This window comes from Mollisia scopiformis, assembly GCF_001500285.1.
Source record: "Mollisia scopiformis unplaced genomic scaffold LY89scaffold_2, whole genome shotgun sequence".
Lineage (NCBI taxonomy): Eukaryota > Fungi > Ascomycota > Leotiomycetes > Helotiales > Mollisiaceae > Mollisia > Mollisia scopiformis.
This window is the reverse complement of record NW_017263582.1, coordinates 1,875,054-1,887,697: the sequence shown is the minus strand read 5'-3', so window position 1 is coordinate 1,887,697 and position 12,644 is coordinate 1,875,054. Positions and strand designations below refer to the sequence as shown.

Genomic DNA, 12,644 nt, shown 5'->3' with positions numbered 1-12,644 from the left:
ATTCAGACTTCACTTCCATCAAGACCCTGCGCCGGTACGTCTTCACTCACGCGCAATGGCCTGGTGATTTATCTCTTTCTTTTCACAATCTGTTGGGGAGTCTTGTTTCGTCCCTCGATGGGGAATTCTTCTTTCTGCCAGAAGTGATCCGTAGGCAATGTTCGCCAAATCAGAGTAAGCTCTTCCCTAGCCTTGGACGCGATTCGGTGGTTGTCTCTGCAATTACTCTGTAGTAGCTTCAGTGCCACGTCTACAATAGCTGGAATTTTCTTCTTGCGATCGTTCAATGCAATGACGAACGCGCTGACTGGTTACGCAGACTCCGTAGCGTTTCTTCGGGGTGCGGTAGATAAGGTGCAAAGAACGATCAGAAGACATATACAACAAGATGGCGTCTGCAAGGTTTGGTGCTCCAGAGTTGCGGAAGCCGGCGGGCTCCCCGAAACCAAAAGGACGAGGTGTGTTGTTACGTATTTCGAGTGAGAAGACCAATTGCTGACGGGTTGTTGCTTAGAGAACGCGAAGGATACTATGTGTCGCAATGTTGTGATTTATGGACATTGCCGCTATGAAGACCAAGGTTGCATATTCAATCATGATATGAACAAGACATCGACTTCTCAGATAGATGCGTAGGTCACTTTTCTTCCTTTTCATCCAAATTTGTGTTAGCGATGTTTTTGGTGTGAATATTTTCCAGGGGCAGCCAGACACTTCTTCTTGCTCGAGAATAGATCATATTTTCAATCATTCACTGGGCATAACCAGCAGTTCGTACCTCCTTGCCTTACCTTGGCTTTGTTCTTGACTTGCAGCTCCATATAAGATGGAGCTCGGCCGCGATCCGCTATTTGGCGTCAATGATCCATCTGAAATGTCTTTCGTCAACCGGTCCAGGATCTGGGACCCTACAAAATCCGACGCAGAAAATATCAAGATTATCACTCGTCGGGAAGCTTTTCAAACAGCAGTCCTCAAGGAATCTAAGCAAATTACCACAGCGCTCGAGATTATCACTCGTCGGAAAGCTTTTCAAACAGCAGTCGAGGAGTCTAAGCAAGTCATCGCAACGCCCGAGATATCTACTCACTCCTTTTACGTTATGTGTCAACATCAAACATCAGCTAACCATCTTTTGCCACAGAAAAAAAGCGTTGAACGTCGATTCCCCTTCCTTTACACCAGGAACTTTGTCAGTTCCAGGGAAAATCTCTTCACACGCAGCTAATGCTGCACCATTTACACCACGTGGACTCGTCAGTGGTAAGCACTTCCTCGACCTCCAAACTGCTACATACTAATCCACGAAGGTACTGCCACTCCCAATTCCCAGGCTGAACCTGAAACAAATACTTTCAACATTGCAGAGATCAAAGAATTCACTCCAAGGACCTTCGATGCTTCACAGGCTGTAAGTTGGCTTTCGCCTTCACCATCTTAACTTCAATCTGACCACGCTACAGCTAGGATCCAACGGCAACACTGCTGACCAGGTTTCCTATGACCCATTCTCCATGCAGAACTTGAATCAAACCATGCCTGCTGGCGCCTATAATCCATATCTAGAAGACAGCAATATCCCAACCAATGCTGCAAATTACTTTCAAGCTCAGACCGCTTTCGCGGCTCCTGCTCAACCTGTAGGTCTTGGTCTTGCCACCCTTCACAGTCTCCCTTCCTGACCTTTCAGCTCCAATATCACCACTACGCACCTATTGGTCCACACAAAGAGGATCTTCTCGCATACCAAAGACTTGCTCACGATTTCTTCATTCCCAATGATCTTCGCGAAGAACTTCAGAAGAAGTCCGAGGCCACTCGTCAGGTCATGCCAAGTAGGTCCTGCTGATGACTTTGTTTGTCCCTGCTGACATTATCAGACTCCCAACTACCCGTTGTTGACCATTATCACACTTTGGTACCTTTAGATACGAATCATCACAAGAATGCCACCGTTTTTGGGTATCCCAGCTGGGTCTACAAGGCTGTTTCTAGCAAGAATGGCTACACCTGTGTGTTGAGGAGAATCGAAGGTGAGGAATTCGAAGATCAACACAGAAGCTTGCCTGACACGCGATAGGGTTCCGCTTGAGCAACGAGCGAGCTATTCAACAAGTCCGACTCTGGAAGCGGGCAATCGATAATGGTGGCGTTGTGTCGGTTATCGATGCATTTACCACAAGAGCGTTTGGTGATAGCTCTCTCATATTCGTCTACGATTACCATCCAATGTCAAAGACCTTGGTCGAACAACATGCGCCAGCGACCACCAGATACGGCAATCGTGCTGCGAGTACGCACCCCAAAGAACATGTACTTTGGGGATACATTGTTCAGATTGCCTCTGCTATCAAAGCCGTCCATGAAGGTCAACTCGCTGTTCGGTGTATGGATCCTAGCAAAGTCCTCGTCACTGAGACCAATCGTGTTCGGCTTGGTGCTTGTGGCATCCTTGATGTTACACGATTCGAATTGGACAATAGAACAATGGCAGAACACCAGCAAGATGACTTTATCCTTTTTGGAAGACTGATCTTGGCAGTTGCTTCCAACAACATGAGTCTGGCTTCTGTCAACGTACCACTGAAGGGTGCAGTTGATCTCCTTAATCGAACATACAGCTCTGAGTTCAAGGATACCATCACTTGGCTGCTGACTCCAGCACAACCACCTGCCACAAAGGACTTCAACGACTTCCTTCGTGGGATCTCCGGCCATGTTATGTCGTCTTTCAGCAATTCTTTGCACGCGAACGACACATTGACCTCACATTTGTCCAGAGAGCTAGAGAACGGTAGACTCTTCCGTTTGATTGCCAAGCTTGGTACGATCAACGAGCGCCCCGAGTACGAAGGAAATCCAAAGTGGAGCGATGTTGGCGACCGTTACATCTTGAAGTTATTCCGAGATTATGTCTTCCATCAAGTGAACGCAGAGGGCAGACCAGTTGTTAATATGGGACACATCCTCGAGTGTATGAATAAGCTTGATGCTGGAAGTACTCAGCAAATCAAGCTAGTTAGCAGAGACGAGCAAGATTGCTTTATCGTCTCGTATAAGGAGTTGAAGAAGCAAGTTGAGGCGGCTTTCCAAGAGTTGATCAAACCAGAATCTACGAAGAGATATTAGAGATAAGGAGTATGTGCGAGGGTATACTGCATTGCTTTGGGTTGAGCAGTTAGATGGTGATACGGAGGTTCCGTCTATAATAGACGGCTTAAGGGGCAGATTATCACTTGCGCAAGTGGAGGTGGAGATCGATGGCCATGAGTGAATACTTGATAGCAAAACGCAATAAAAAGAATCAAAAATACTCAGATTCGGGGTTTTCATCGGCTGACGTATCAAACCTAACTTGGTCGAGTTCTCTTGTTTCGTAATGTTCCCTGCTTTATCGCAACAAAACAGAGAAATGGTGGGGTTTTGGCATTTGTGTCACAGATGAGCAAAACAATGCTATCAGCTATCAAACTTTTCGGGACGTAGTAAAGTCCAGGTCCAAAGCCAATTCTCATTCCAGGTATCATGGATGTGTCATTTCCTAGCTGCTGCCAACACAGACAGCAGATTTCGTCTGGCTGCTTAATGCATTATTGAATTGGGTCCGTGACAATGGTGCCATCAGACGAGCGCTTTCTGGGCTTCGCACTCCAATAGAGCTTTTGTCCTCCGTGACTTGTATTGCTTTATCTCCTCGATTCCCTTCCCAAGATTCTTCATTCTTCTGCTTGTACGAACGGATTTGCGATCTCTTCGCTGCCATCAACGGGACTAACCAGGACGAGTAATGTACCTCTGGCGACTGTAAGACCTAGAGTTCGAGTTGTGGTGTTTCCTTCATCGTCTGCAGGATTGAGTCAGTTCTACAGAGCCAAATATGCCAGAAGAAGAAAATGTACCTCGCATAACCTCTTCCACATCGTCCAGCACCAAGTTCATCAACGCATCGTAGCCTTTGAGAGTTCCCGTAACTGCCCAATACCATAAGTCAGCCGTGTATCTCGAGATCCAAAGTCTTTGAGGATGGGCAGGAGTAGAGCACGGCAATAGCTTACCTTCTCGTCCGCCAGTAAATTTCACGGTGATCTTCTTATCCATATATTTGCCCAAGTCCAGGATATTTTCCTTCTTTGGTTTCTCGCGCTCTCCTCCGGGTCCCGATCCATGACCTCCTCGTCCGCCGCCACGTCCGCCTCGGTGATCACCTTGGTCTCTGTCAGTATTGACTCTTAGTATTCACTGATAGCGGCCCAAACAAGCCTGAGGCTGGGAAGATGGAAGAAGAGCTATAAAAAGACCATCTCCCTCCGAAAGAAACCTAAATAAAACATACCTCTACCGCCTCCACGGCCTCCGCGTTGATGGCCTCGTTCTGACATTGCTCAGCATTGATTTTGGCTTTTTGCTTCCTGTCCCGCCGTGTGGAGGGGGTCGCTAAGGCTGAAGGTCCAATTTCCACTCGTACCCCACGACGCTAGCACCAAAAGTGGCAAGCGCGCGGCGGAAGAATTCGATTCACGTGTTGGTGAATTCTACCGAGGGAACGGGCGGAAATAATTGCCCGCCAAACTCCTCTCCCACAACTTCCCCAAAACATCCTCCCAACGGAGCAAATTCTTTTTCGTATCGCAACCATTATTCAGCTCCCTATCGATACCGATCCTACAGGACATCTTCGCTGGTTTATCCCGCGGATCAAGGGTCCCCACTATCACTGAGCAGGGAAAGAGAGGTTCAACTCCGCCCCGTTCCCCGCTCCGTTCTATATCCTCTAATCCGTACCCAGCTCACCTCAACAACAACATATTACACTCCCGCAATCCAGTCTTGATTGCAAGATGGACTCATCCGAATGGTCCGAATCCGCTGCCGGTACGAAGAGAAAGCGCAGCCCTGGTGTAGAAGAAGGTCGACAATCCGCGCCCCCTCCACCAGCCAGCCACGGAGTCGCCCCCGCTGCTCCCGCTCCCACTCCGATCAACTATCTGGTGAAGGCGAAATCTGAGAGACTTCGACTCATCGAGGGAGATAGCGAGACATTCTCCGAAGTCCTCTCAATGATTGATGACTATGAAGGTGTGTTCACTTTTCATCCGTAGCGTCACGTGGCTTCGAGAGATGTCAGTCCAAGTCTTTTGCACAACATTGGTAATGTCTCAGCCGTCACGGTCGGCTTAGTGGCTGTCGTGTCCACAACATCTGTCCTCGGGAGAGTTGCCATCGTCAGGAATGTCGCAGTCCTTGGCGCAGTCGCTGTCGTACCCACAATGTCTCTCCTCAAGAGAGTCGCTATCGTTAGGAGAGTCGCTATTGCTAGGAGAGTCACTGTCCTTAACTTAGTTGCTATCGTCAAAAGAGTCGTTATTCTTAGGAGAGTCATTGTCCTTAGCTTAATCGCTATGCTTTGCTGAGTAGCTCTCCTTAGCCGAGTCGCTGTGCTTAGTTGAGACGCTGTGCTCAGCTTAGGCATTATCAATTTCTAAAGTCGCAAAGCAGCACTGTAGCCCAGTCGCCTCAGGATTGTCGAGAAATGTTGTCAGATAATAAATACTCTCACATGTCTCCTCTGTTTCATTCTCTTGTTCCACTTATTTGGCTTTCATACATGAAGTCTGCATTTCATTGCTAACATACATGATGCACAGGTGTCCTCAACCGTCACGAGAGTTTTGCAGGCAATCTTGGCGCAAGACTCATAGGTCCACGTGTCTTGAAGTCCCTCGAGAAGATGTTTGAGAGTCCCATCAAGGTCATCCAATCTTCTTTCGCCATAGAGCAAACGCCTGTCACCTGGTTCGACATTACAACTTTCTCAGTGACCAATCTCGCCGATTTCGTGGTGTCAAAGGAAAATTCTGTTACCCGATGGCGCTTCTGGATCAAGGGTGGACAAGTTGAAATCTCTGATTATGACCACGATTTACTGGTATCTGGAGTTCCACAAAGAATCATCACTCCCTCCGACCCCCACCCCAACGATGAATCTTCCGAACTGGGAACACTGAGCATCTTGGAAGACCGCCTGGGTATGTTGATTAAGAAAGCAGACGCCGTCGCTAGCAAAGCTAGGCAATTGAGATATCATCTCAAGGGCCGTAAGACTACCATTGCGGCACGCAAAACCTCTGAGCACTCGACTAGTGCAAGTACAGAGCTTCCCCAAACTTTCGCGCCAGTCAATCCTAGAACCAACACCCCACAACCAAACAGTGAATCCGCGGTGCTACAGAAGCAACTCATGGACCAGTTCCTTGAGCATGAGCGACGAACTTCCTTACCACAATCTCGTCCAAAGGCAAGTCGTCCCTCCACCGACGGCTTTCACACCTACAACGGACAAGACCCCGAAACTCGTCGTATGGCAAACCCAACAACTGCGTCGTCATCCGAGAATGATACTGAAGGTCGATATCGCGCAATCATGGCTGCCAAGATCGAGAAGCTCGAAAGAGGAGATCCTATCAATCCGCCGTGTGACCGATGCAGACGGCTAAAATTTGACTGCACGAAACATCTCACCGCTTGTCAAGCCTGTACAAAGAAGCACGCCAAATGCTCTTGGAAGGACGTCCAAGAAAGCGAAATCGATTATGCTCCTTCGACTTCAATCACCACTCCTCGCCCCCAAACTACAGGAACCTATGCAGCCAACGACCAAAGCCCAGAGGAGTCCTCAATGTTTGTATCTCCGGCAGAACAACGAAACCACCAAATGTTGTCAGTCACGCGCGAAGCGAAGATGGAGGATGCTTCTGGGACTTCAGAGGAACACTCGAAGCTGGCTGAGATTGCAACTGCTGCTGCGGCAGCCAACCAGGGCGGCAGCAATTGATAAGCCTGACAATTGTTCGGACTGGCGATTGTTGGCCTAGCCATATTTGGACATGGCAAATGATGAGTCGAGGAGGATGATTGTACGAATTTGTATGATATGAGCGAATACCCTGCTTCCACACGATGCTTTTTTAGACTAGTACAGATAATACTATGCGTTGCTCTTTGATGTCCGCTGTGATTGAGGTGGTAATTGATACTGTGAATAATCTTGCTGCCTTCCGTCAAGCAGGTACTGGAGCGTTCCGTTCCTACACCTCTACTTGGGTCAAGGTACCTATCCGAATTCAGTTCCTGTCCTCGGTTCTCGGTAACTATAAATGAGATTCCAAAATTATGGCTGATCTGATTTGGTGTTAAACAGCCTGTACGCGGGTATATAAATTGTTAGATCTTCCATATTAAAATCTCGGTGGCGATTCTTCCACCATCACCAAACCTTTTCATCGAACATCAGCCAATTCAAGTTCGAACATTCTGTCTTCCTCCAAGTTCTTATTTATGTTTCGCTGCGCTCACATTGTGCAAGTTCAGAATGGGTCGCTTTCAAGATCTTCAGAATGGCGGTAATGACGAGAACTTGCTTGTTTCTAGTCTTGACTGTTGTCAGCTTCCAGAGCCCACTCAACTACGTCAAGCTTGAGACCGAATCCCGTTCTGTCGTTCTTTCACCTCTATCATCTGATCATAGCAACGCCTTCAATTCAAACGAAAACGTCAAGCAAGCGACTGCGAAAATGGCAACCAAGACAGACGAACAATCTCCAAGCTTAGTTCTACAAGAACGTGCCAGCTCGACTCCGACAATCTACATCAAATTCAATGCCTCAGACTGCAACATCGAAGGCTCTGTCGGGTCCGCCATGACGCCTGGCGCTCTCTCCACCAAGCCAACCGACTTGAACAGCGTCCTGGACTGCCAGATGCTCTGCCAGCGCACCGCGACTTGCTATTCCTACAGCTGGCAAACGACGACCGAGAGTGCATGTCGGTGTACGATGTACAATACGTGGATTGGACATACGCCGGGTGCTGTGGATACGGGGGAGACGGGGATTTGGTTTAGTGATAAGCATGTTGTGGATGGGACTATATGGTGTTATTCTAGTACGCCGTTTATGGCGAGTGGGATACCGGGAACACCGATTATTATCACTTGAGAGTGAATGGGTGCTACTGTATGATTTTGCGTAGGGTTTGCGTTCATTCGGATGCTTTGTTTGTTGTATAGTACTCGACATTATTGGAACCGACAATCGGTGGGATGCCAATCGCAATTTCGGCCCAACGCTTGAGAAGTGTGGCTTTCAGTGCAGATGCGCAACGTTTTGGATGCCCTTGAGATATTTGTGAAACATATGCTGTGTTTATTTCTCTGTCAACCTTAAGATCAACCTAGTACTGCGAAGGCGTCCTTCCTGATGTTCGGGTTCGATATTCTCATGCGTTAGATTTCCAGGACTGTCTACTTTGCCATTGCGCAATTCGAAAATTTCCAGGCTCTACTGCTTGTGATTGTGTCCCCAATGAATTCCAACGGAGTTTCTCGTCAAGCCTTCGTTGTCTTATATCTCCATCATCTTCCTTGATTCCCTTCCGAAACTCCTGACCCCTATCCTAAGCGAGCCTCTCACCATTCATCTCCTCATAATCGTCAAGTCTTTCATCCATCTCCTGCCCCATCTAACAAAACACCCTCTACACATCCCTTGAACAGGTGCATCGCCAACCATATCCAAGACGAGGAAAGGACACAATTCGTTTGTTACCCGAGCTCGATCGCAGTGTTCGATTCTGACATAACGGAGATCGATGCATGGGCAGTTTTGCCAAGTTTTGGGGACCTTGTTGCACATGGGGGTTGTGGTGTTAGCATTGTTATCATGGGAATGATTGAAAGGTGCGAGGTTTTGGGGTTGTGAGTGGGTACAAAGGATGGTTGAATGCATTGTGGTGATAAAGGAAGGTGGCGTTGGAATTTGGTCAATCTCGGAAGATGAAAGGGACAAAGTCTCTTTCAATGAGTTCCACCCACCAAGCTGCCGCGCCGAGTAGTCAACTGTGAGTTACAGGGCTGGAATCTTTACGTGTGAGGTTTGCGCTGAGAATACTGTCGTTTGCCACTCCTGTTTCCAATGCCTCTGCACTCCTGAATAGAGTCTTGTAATTTTGAGCGTGAAAAGTGGAGCTTTTTAGATTGAATTACCCTGCGCTTGTTTCATAACTACACAAAACAAAGGATCTCAAGCGCACAGTATCAGGAAATACGGGAATGCTGTACTTAGGTATGTAAGGGGTATCACGTGAAGCACTGGAATGAAATCACCAAAACTCAAAAGTTCTTCTCAAGATGAATACAGTACAGTAGGCTCCGATCTTGATCTCTTCAGACCTTACTACCAAGGCCTTTTCCGCCGCCAAATGGCAGGATTGGCATCCAGGAAGTTTGCAGCACCTTCTTCTCGAGAATCTCTTCCTTATGCTCCTCTAACTCTTTCACATCCCAGTTGACACCGACCATGCTGCCCTTCAAGTAGTCTGCCCTTGGCTGAGCCAGATATAGCGCTTGCATGCCAGTAAGGTCGACATGATCTTTTGCATATGGACGCCAAAAGTTATTCATCATCCCAGTCAAAGCAATACCGGGCATACTCGTGAAGACCCGAAGAGTGGGATTCTCCAGCTGTAAATGCTCGCTGAGACGGTGCTCAGCAAGCTTGGCAATGTTGTAGGAAGATCCACCAGCACCGGTGAATCCTGCGCGTCCAGAAGATACGGTGATGATTGTTCCTATTGGCTCTTTGGGGTTTGGCTGCGACTGGATGAATTGATGGATCACGTTGTAGGCACCTTTGATGTTGATCTCGAAGTTCTTCCACCAGACATCAGCGGGAGTTTCACCGATGAGCCTGTCATCGTCGAGGAAACCGGCATTGTTGAGGAGTACATCTGCTGGTCGACCGAAAGTCTCTTGGACCGCGGAAAAGAGATGCTTGATATCTTCATTGGAAACAATGTCTCCCTTGACAGCGAGGACCTTGGTGGCGGGGAATTTGGCTTTGAGTTCACTGGCGACTTTTTCCAAAGCAGGAGCCCCGCGAGCAGTGATTACTACTCCCTCAGCTCCTGCTTCAGCCCACACACGTGCAGCGGCCGCTCCTATGCCAGAGCTCCCTCCAGTGATGACTATGATCTTCCCTTTCTGAGAGTTAGCGGGGTTTGTGGGAAGAATAGCTTCGTATGGATCTCGACGTGGAGTCTTTGTTGCCATGAATGGTATGGTGAACGCATTTGGATCGAATGTTTGCGCCATTGTTTGTATTTGAGGTGTTCTGGTTTGAAGAATGTAGGGTCCAGGTGGAATTACTATGGAATAACACTGGGGGTTGGTTGTGATTGTACTGTGAAGTTGATTGACTGAGAATAAAGTAGATGAAGAGCAGGAGCGGCTCCTCAATATATACAAATTCCCACAAGATGGTCTCACTCGAGAGGCGACAGCACAGCAAAATCAAACATAACAAATTGCTCACTGAGCGGCGTTTATGCATCGAGATGACAGCTTGGTAACGCAATTCTTGAGGATACAAAACGGCAATAGGCGTTAACGATGTCCGCAACATCACTTCTCTCCATCGCAATTGGCTAACCAATGACCCCTATCAGACACAAGTTCGGATTCGGTCCAACTATCATAAATTTGTGACGGATAAAAATCCGGCAACAGTTACGTTCAAAAGAGAAAAATTTCGGGAAGTTGATAAATCATGGCCGAACCCCAGATTGTACCTTGATTTATAAGCGCACTTTCTTTTCCGCTCGCACAACTCCACATGCAAGTTCAATTGAGATATTCCGCATTGAGCGATAGCTTACTCCTTCATGCCATCAAGGTGAGGAGATCGTAAGCTTGTAGGAATGCCATCGATTGTGATTGTTGGTCATCTTGCGTTTGAGCATCTAGACGTCTGACGATTTGAGCTTCAAGCTCTACCCATGACAGTCTTCATCAACTTCTCATAAGCGAGTGTGTCTTTATCCAAAGATTCGATCATCCGATCCGTATTTTCGCCTTCAGATCTTGTATCGGCTATGTCTCCGTTTTCTATAACGTCAGTCGTCTCCCCGATAGGTATCCAAGGCGATGGCCTATATCTACGATGAAAGCCTTTGTATTTCATATAATGAAGTCCCGTTTCGGTCAATTCTCCAGTATCAAAGTCGCATCCCTCATCTCTATTGCCGGATCCAAACTTGAATACCCTTAAATTGGGCATGCCCTCGATTTTCGTAAACATTTCTGACCAGCGGCGAGGATATTCCCAACCACGTACATCTCCAAAATCGTTCGTTGGTTCCAGTGGACAGTTTTCTGCATCAAGTGGCTCATAGACGTGCATGTAATTGACGATAGCACAGTCGGTCAATACCAGCTCTTCCAGTGTTTCGTGGGATAAGATCCAGTCGAGCTGCCAGTCATGTGTGAAAACATAGTTGGCGAGCTTGAGCTTCTTCAACCTTGGGAAAAACAATGATCGGAAATTGCAAACTGGCATGTATCCCCATTCAATATCTACATCCAGTGTCAGACTCGACAAATTGTCCTGTGTGTGCTTGAGCCATGTGTCTGGAAGCTCTTCGAAGAATGAGTAGAGTTGACGGATGTTCCAGCCAGATTGAGGACTAGGGAAGTCGCTTTCGGTGACGATCTTGAGTTTAAGATCTGAAATACGGGACAGGACAGAAGCAAATGCCGGTAGCGAGAGTATTCTTTCATCGTTATAGTTCTGGAGATGTTTGATGGACAGTGATCGCAGTTTGGAGATCTTGTCCAAGGTTTCGAATAGGGTTCGTAATACGTCTTCCCTGAACTCGACAGATTCTTCAGCCATCATTCTCCAAACATTTTCCGGGTCATCATCCAGCATGCAGACTTGTGCAAACTCAATAGCCACATCTTGGACATTGGGAAACTTGCTGATGGACTGAATAACTGCTTCAAAGTTTTCTGTGAACTCAGATTCTTCTTCACTGTTGTCGTAGTCGTCTTTTTCCTTGTAGGGATCAGGAGAGGTCGTGATCTTGATATATGTAACCTCCGGTGAGATGTGTGATGATGATAAGATGGAATACAAGTCGTCGTAAGTCTCGATGTCGGATTGTCGTATCACGTGGAGACTGGAGAAGAGCTCGCGAGTGGCTGGACCATGGAACGCTTTACATGATTGGCGAAGGTTCAGGAGTTCTGGAATCTCACAACATTTGAAGATGGTCGAGAGGAGTTCACCAGGTAGAGATTCCATTATCCTCACGCATTGAGGAGATTTACCCAGCAGCAGTAGTGTTCAACCAAGAGTTCTAGAAGGATGAAAGTCGGGCCTGTGGAGATTGTCAATCAGAACCGCTCAACACATGATTGATTGATGAAAATCATTCAAGATGAAGCTTGAGCAGCAGCAATTCCTGGAAGATTCTGCACAAAATCTCGTGGATAGGCAGCACAGCACAACCTGGGAAGCTTCCACCTGTTGGTTGCACAGCAGCACAGCAAGCGCCACATAATAATACATCACGTGCTTCCACGCCACAGCCGCTTCCAAGGTTGCTAGCCTTTCTCCACAGCCACTTCTCAGCCACCGGATTTCAATGTCCGTCTTCTCTTCTCTTCGACGTCCATCACTCTGGATGTCTGGAAGCAACTCCGACTTCCACCTTCAAGCTTCACCCTCCTTTCCGCAAAGATGTGAAAATCTTTGCCATCTATAAATCTGGGCGAGCCTCGGAAAGTCAACCGTGCAGCCCCCTGAATG

At 47.6% G+C, this 12,644-nt stretch overlaps 6 protein-coding genes across 6 annotated transcripts; 3 read left to right on the top strand and 3 right to left on the bottom strand.

Moving 5' to 3' along the window:
• Position 1: 1 nt before the first annotated feature.
• On the top strand, positions 2-3,325 carry LY89DRAFT_680353 (PAB-dependent poly(A)-specific ribonuclease subunit PAN3). Its single transcript, XM_018214062.1, has 9 exons — positions 2-174; positions 320-458; positions 515-632; positions 1,145-1,263; positions 1,311-1,411; positions 1,464-1,640; positions 1,691-1,835; positions 1,881-2,033; positions 2,081-3,325. Exons 2-9 carry the CDS (start codon positions 389-391, stop codon positions 3,127-3,129), a joined length of 1,932 nt encoding a protein of 643 aa, XP_018077989.1. The 5' UTR covers positions 2-174; positions 320-388; the 3' UTR covers positions 3,130-3,325.
• Positions 3,326-3,716: 391 nt separating this feature from the next.
• On the bottom strand, positions 3,717-4,158 carry LY89DRAFT_573654 (U6 snRNA-associated Sm-like protein LSm7; the record flags this gene model as incomplete). The annotated part of the gene is made up of 3 exons (XM_018208695.1): positions 3,717-3,844; positions 3,900-3,971; positions 4,056-4,158. Coding segments are annotated over 3 exons (303 nt in total), but the record flags the coding sequence as incomplete, so codon positions are not given.
• Positions 4,159-4,591: 433 nt separating this feature from the next.
• Positions 4,592-6,974, top strand: LY89DRAFT_680350 (uncharacterized protein). The gene is made up of 3 exons (XM_018214061.1): positions 4,592-4,732; positions 4,787-5,076; positions 5,646-6,974. Exons 2-3 carry the CDS (start codon positions 4,839-4,841, stop codon positions 6,830-6,832), a joined length of 1,425 nt encoding a protein of 474 aa, XP_018077987.1. The 5' UTR covers positions 4,592-4,732; positions 4,787-4,838; the 3' UTR covers positions 6,833-6,974.
• Positions 6,975-7,165: 191 nt separating this feature from the next.
• Positions 7,166-8,060, top strand: LY89DRAFT_188107 (uncharacterized protein). The gene has a single exon (XM_018205687.1). The coding sequence runs from the start codon at positions 7,395-7,397 to the stop codon at positions 7,992-7,994; it is 600 nt and encodes a 199-aa protein (XP_018077986.1). The 5' UTR covers positions 7,166-7,394; the 3' UTR covers positions 7,995-8,060.
• A 1,160-nt stretch (positions 8,061-9,220) lies between these two features.
• LY89DRAFT_693642 (NAD(P)-binding protein) lies at positions 9,221-10,147 on the bottom strand (the record flags this gene model as incomplete). Its single annotated transcript, XM_018216648.1, has 1 exon — positions 9,221-10,147. One exon carries the CDS (start codon positions 10,145-10,147, stop codon positions 9,221-9,223), a length of 927 nt encoding a protein of 308 aa, XP_018077985.1.
• Positions 10,148-10,817: 670 nt separating this feature from the next.
• On the bottom strand, positions 10,818-12,137 carry LY89DRAFT_664032 (uncharacterized protein; the record flags this gene model as incomplete). Its single annotated transcript, XM_018212743.1, has 1 exon — positions 10,818-12,137. One exon carries the CDS (start codon positions 12,135-12,137, stop codon positions 10,818-10,820), a length of 1,320 nt encoding a protein of 439 aa, XP_018077984.1.
• Positions 12,138-12,644: the final 507 nt, after the last annotated feature.

Bases quoted from the DNA above. Each gene is read 5' to 3' on its own strand.
- LY89DRAFT_680350 (XM_018214061.1), top strand. From the start codon at position 4,839: ATGGACTCATCCGAATGGTCCGAATCCGCTGCCGGTACGAAGAGAAAG. The intron at 5,077-5,645 runs GTGTGTTCACTT...CATGATGCACAG, and splicing joins AATGATTGATGACTATGAAG to GTGTCCTCAACCGTCACGAG.
- LY89DRAFT_680353 (XM_018214062.1), top strand. From the start codon at position 389: ATGGCGTCTGCAAGGTTTGGTGCTCCAGAGTTGCGGAAGCCGGCGGGC. The intron at 1,264-1,310 runs GTAAGCACTTCC...TAATCCACGAAG, and splicing joins ACCACGTGGACTCGTCAGTG to GTACTGCCACTCCCAATTCC. The intron at 1,641-1,690 runs GTAGGTCTTGGT...CTGACCTTTCAG, and splicing joins TCGCGGCTCCTGCTCAACCT to CTCCAATATCACCACTACGC.
- LY89DRAFT_188107 (XM_018205687.1), top strand. From the start codon at position 7,395: ATGGCGGTAATGACGAGAACTTGCTTGTTTCTAGTCTTGACTGTTGTC.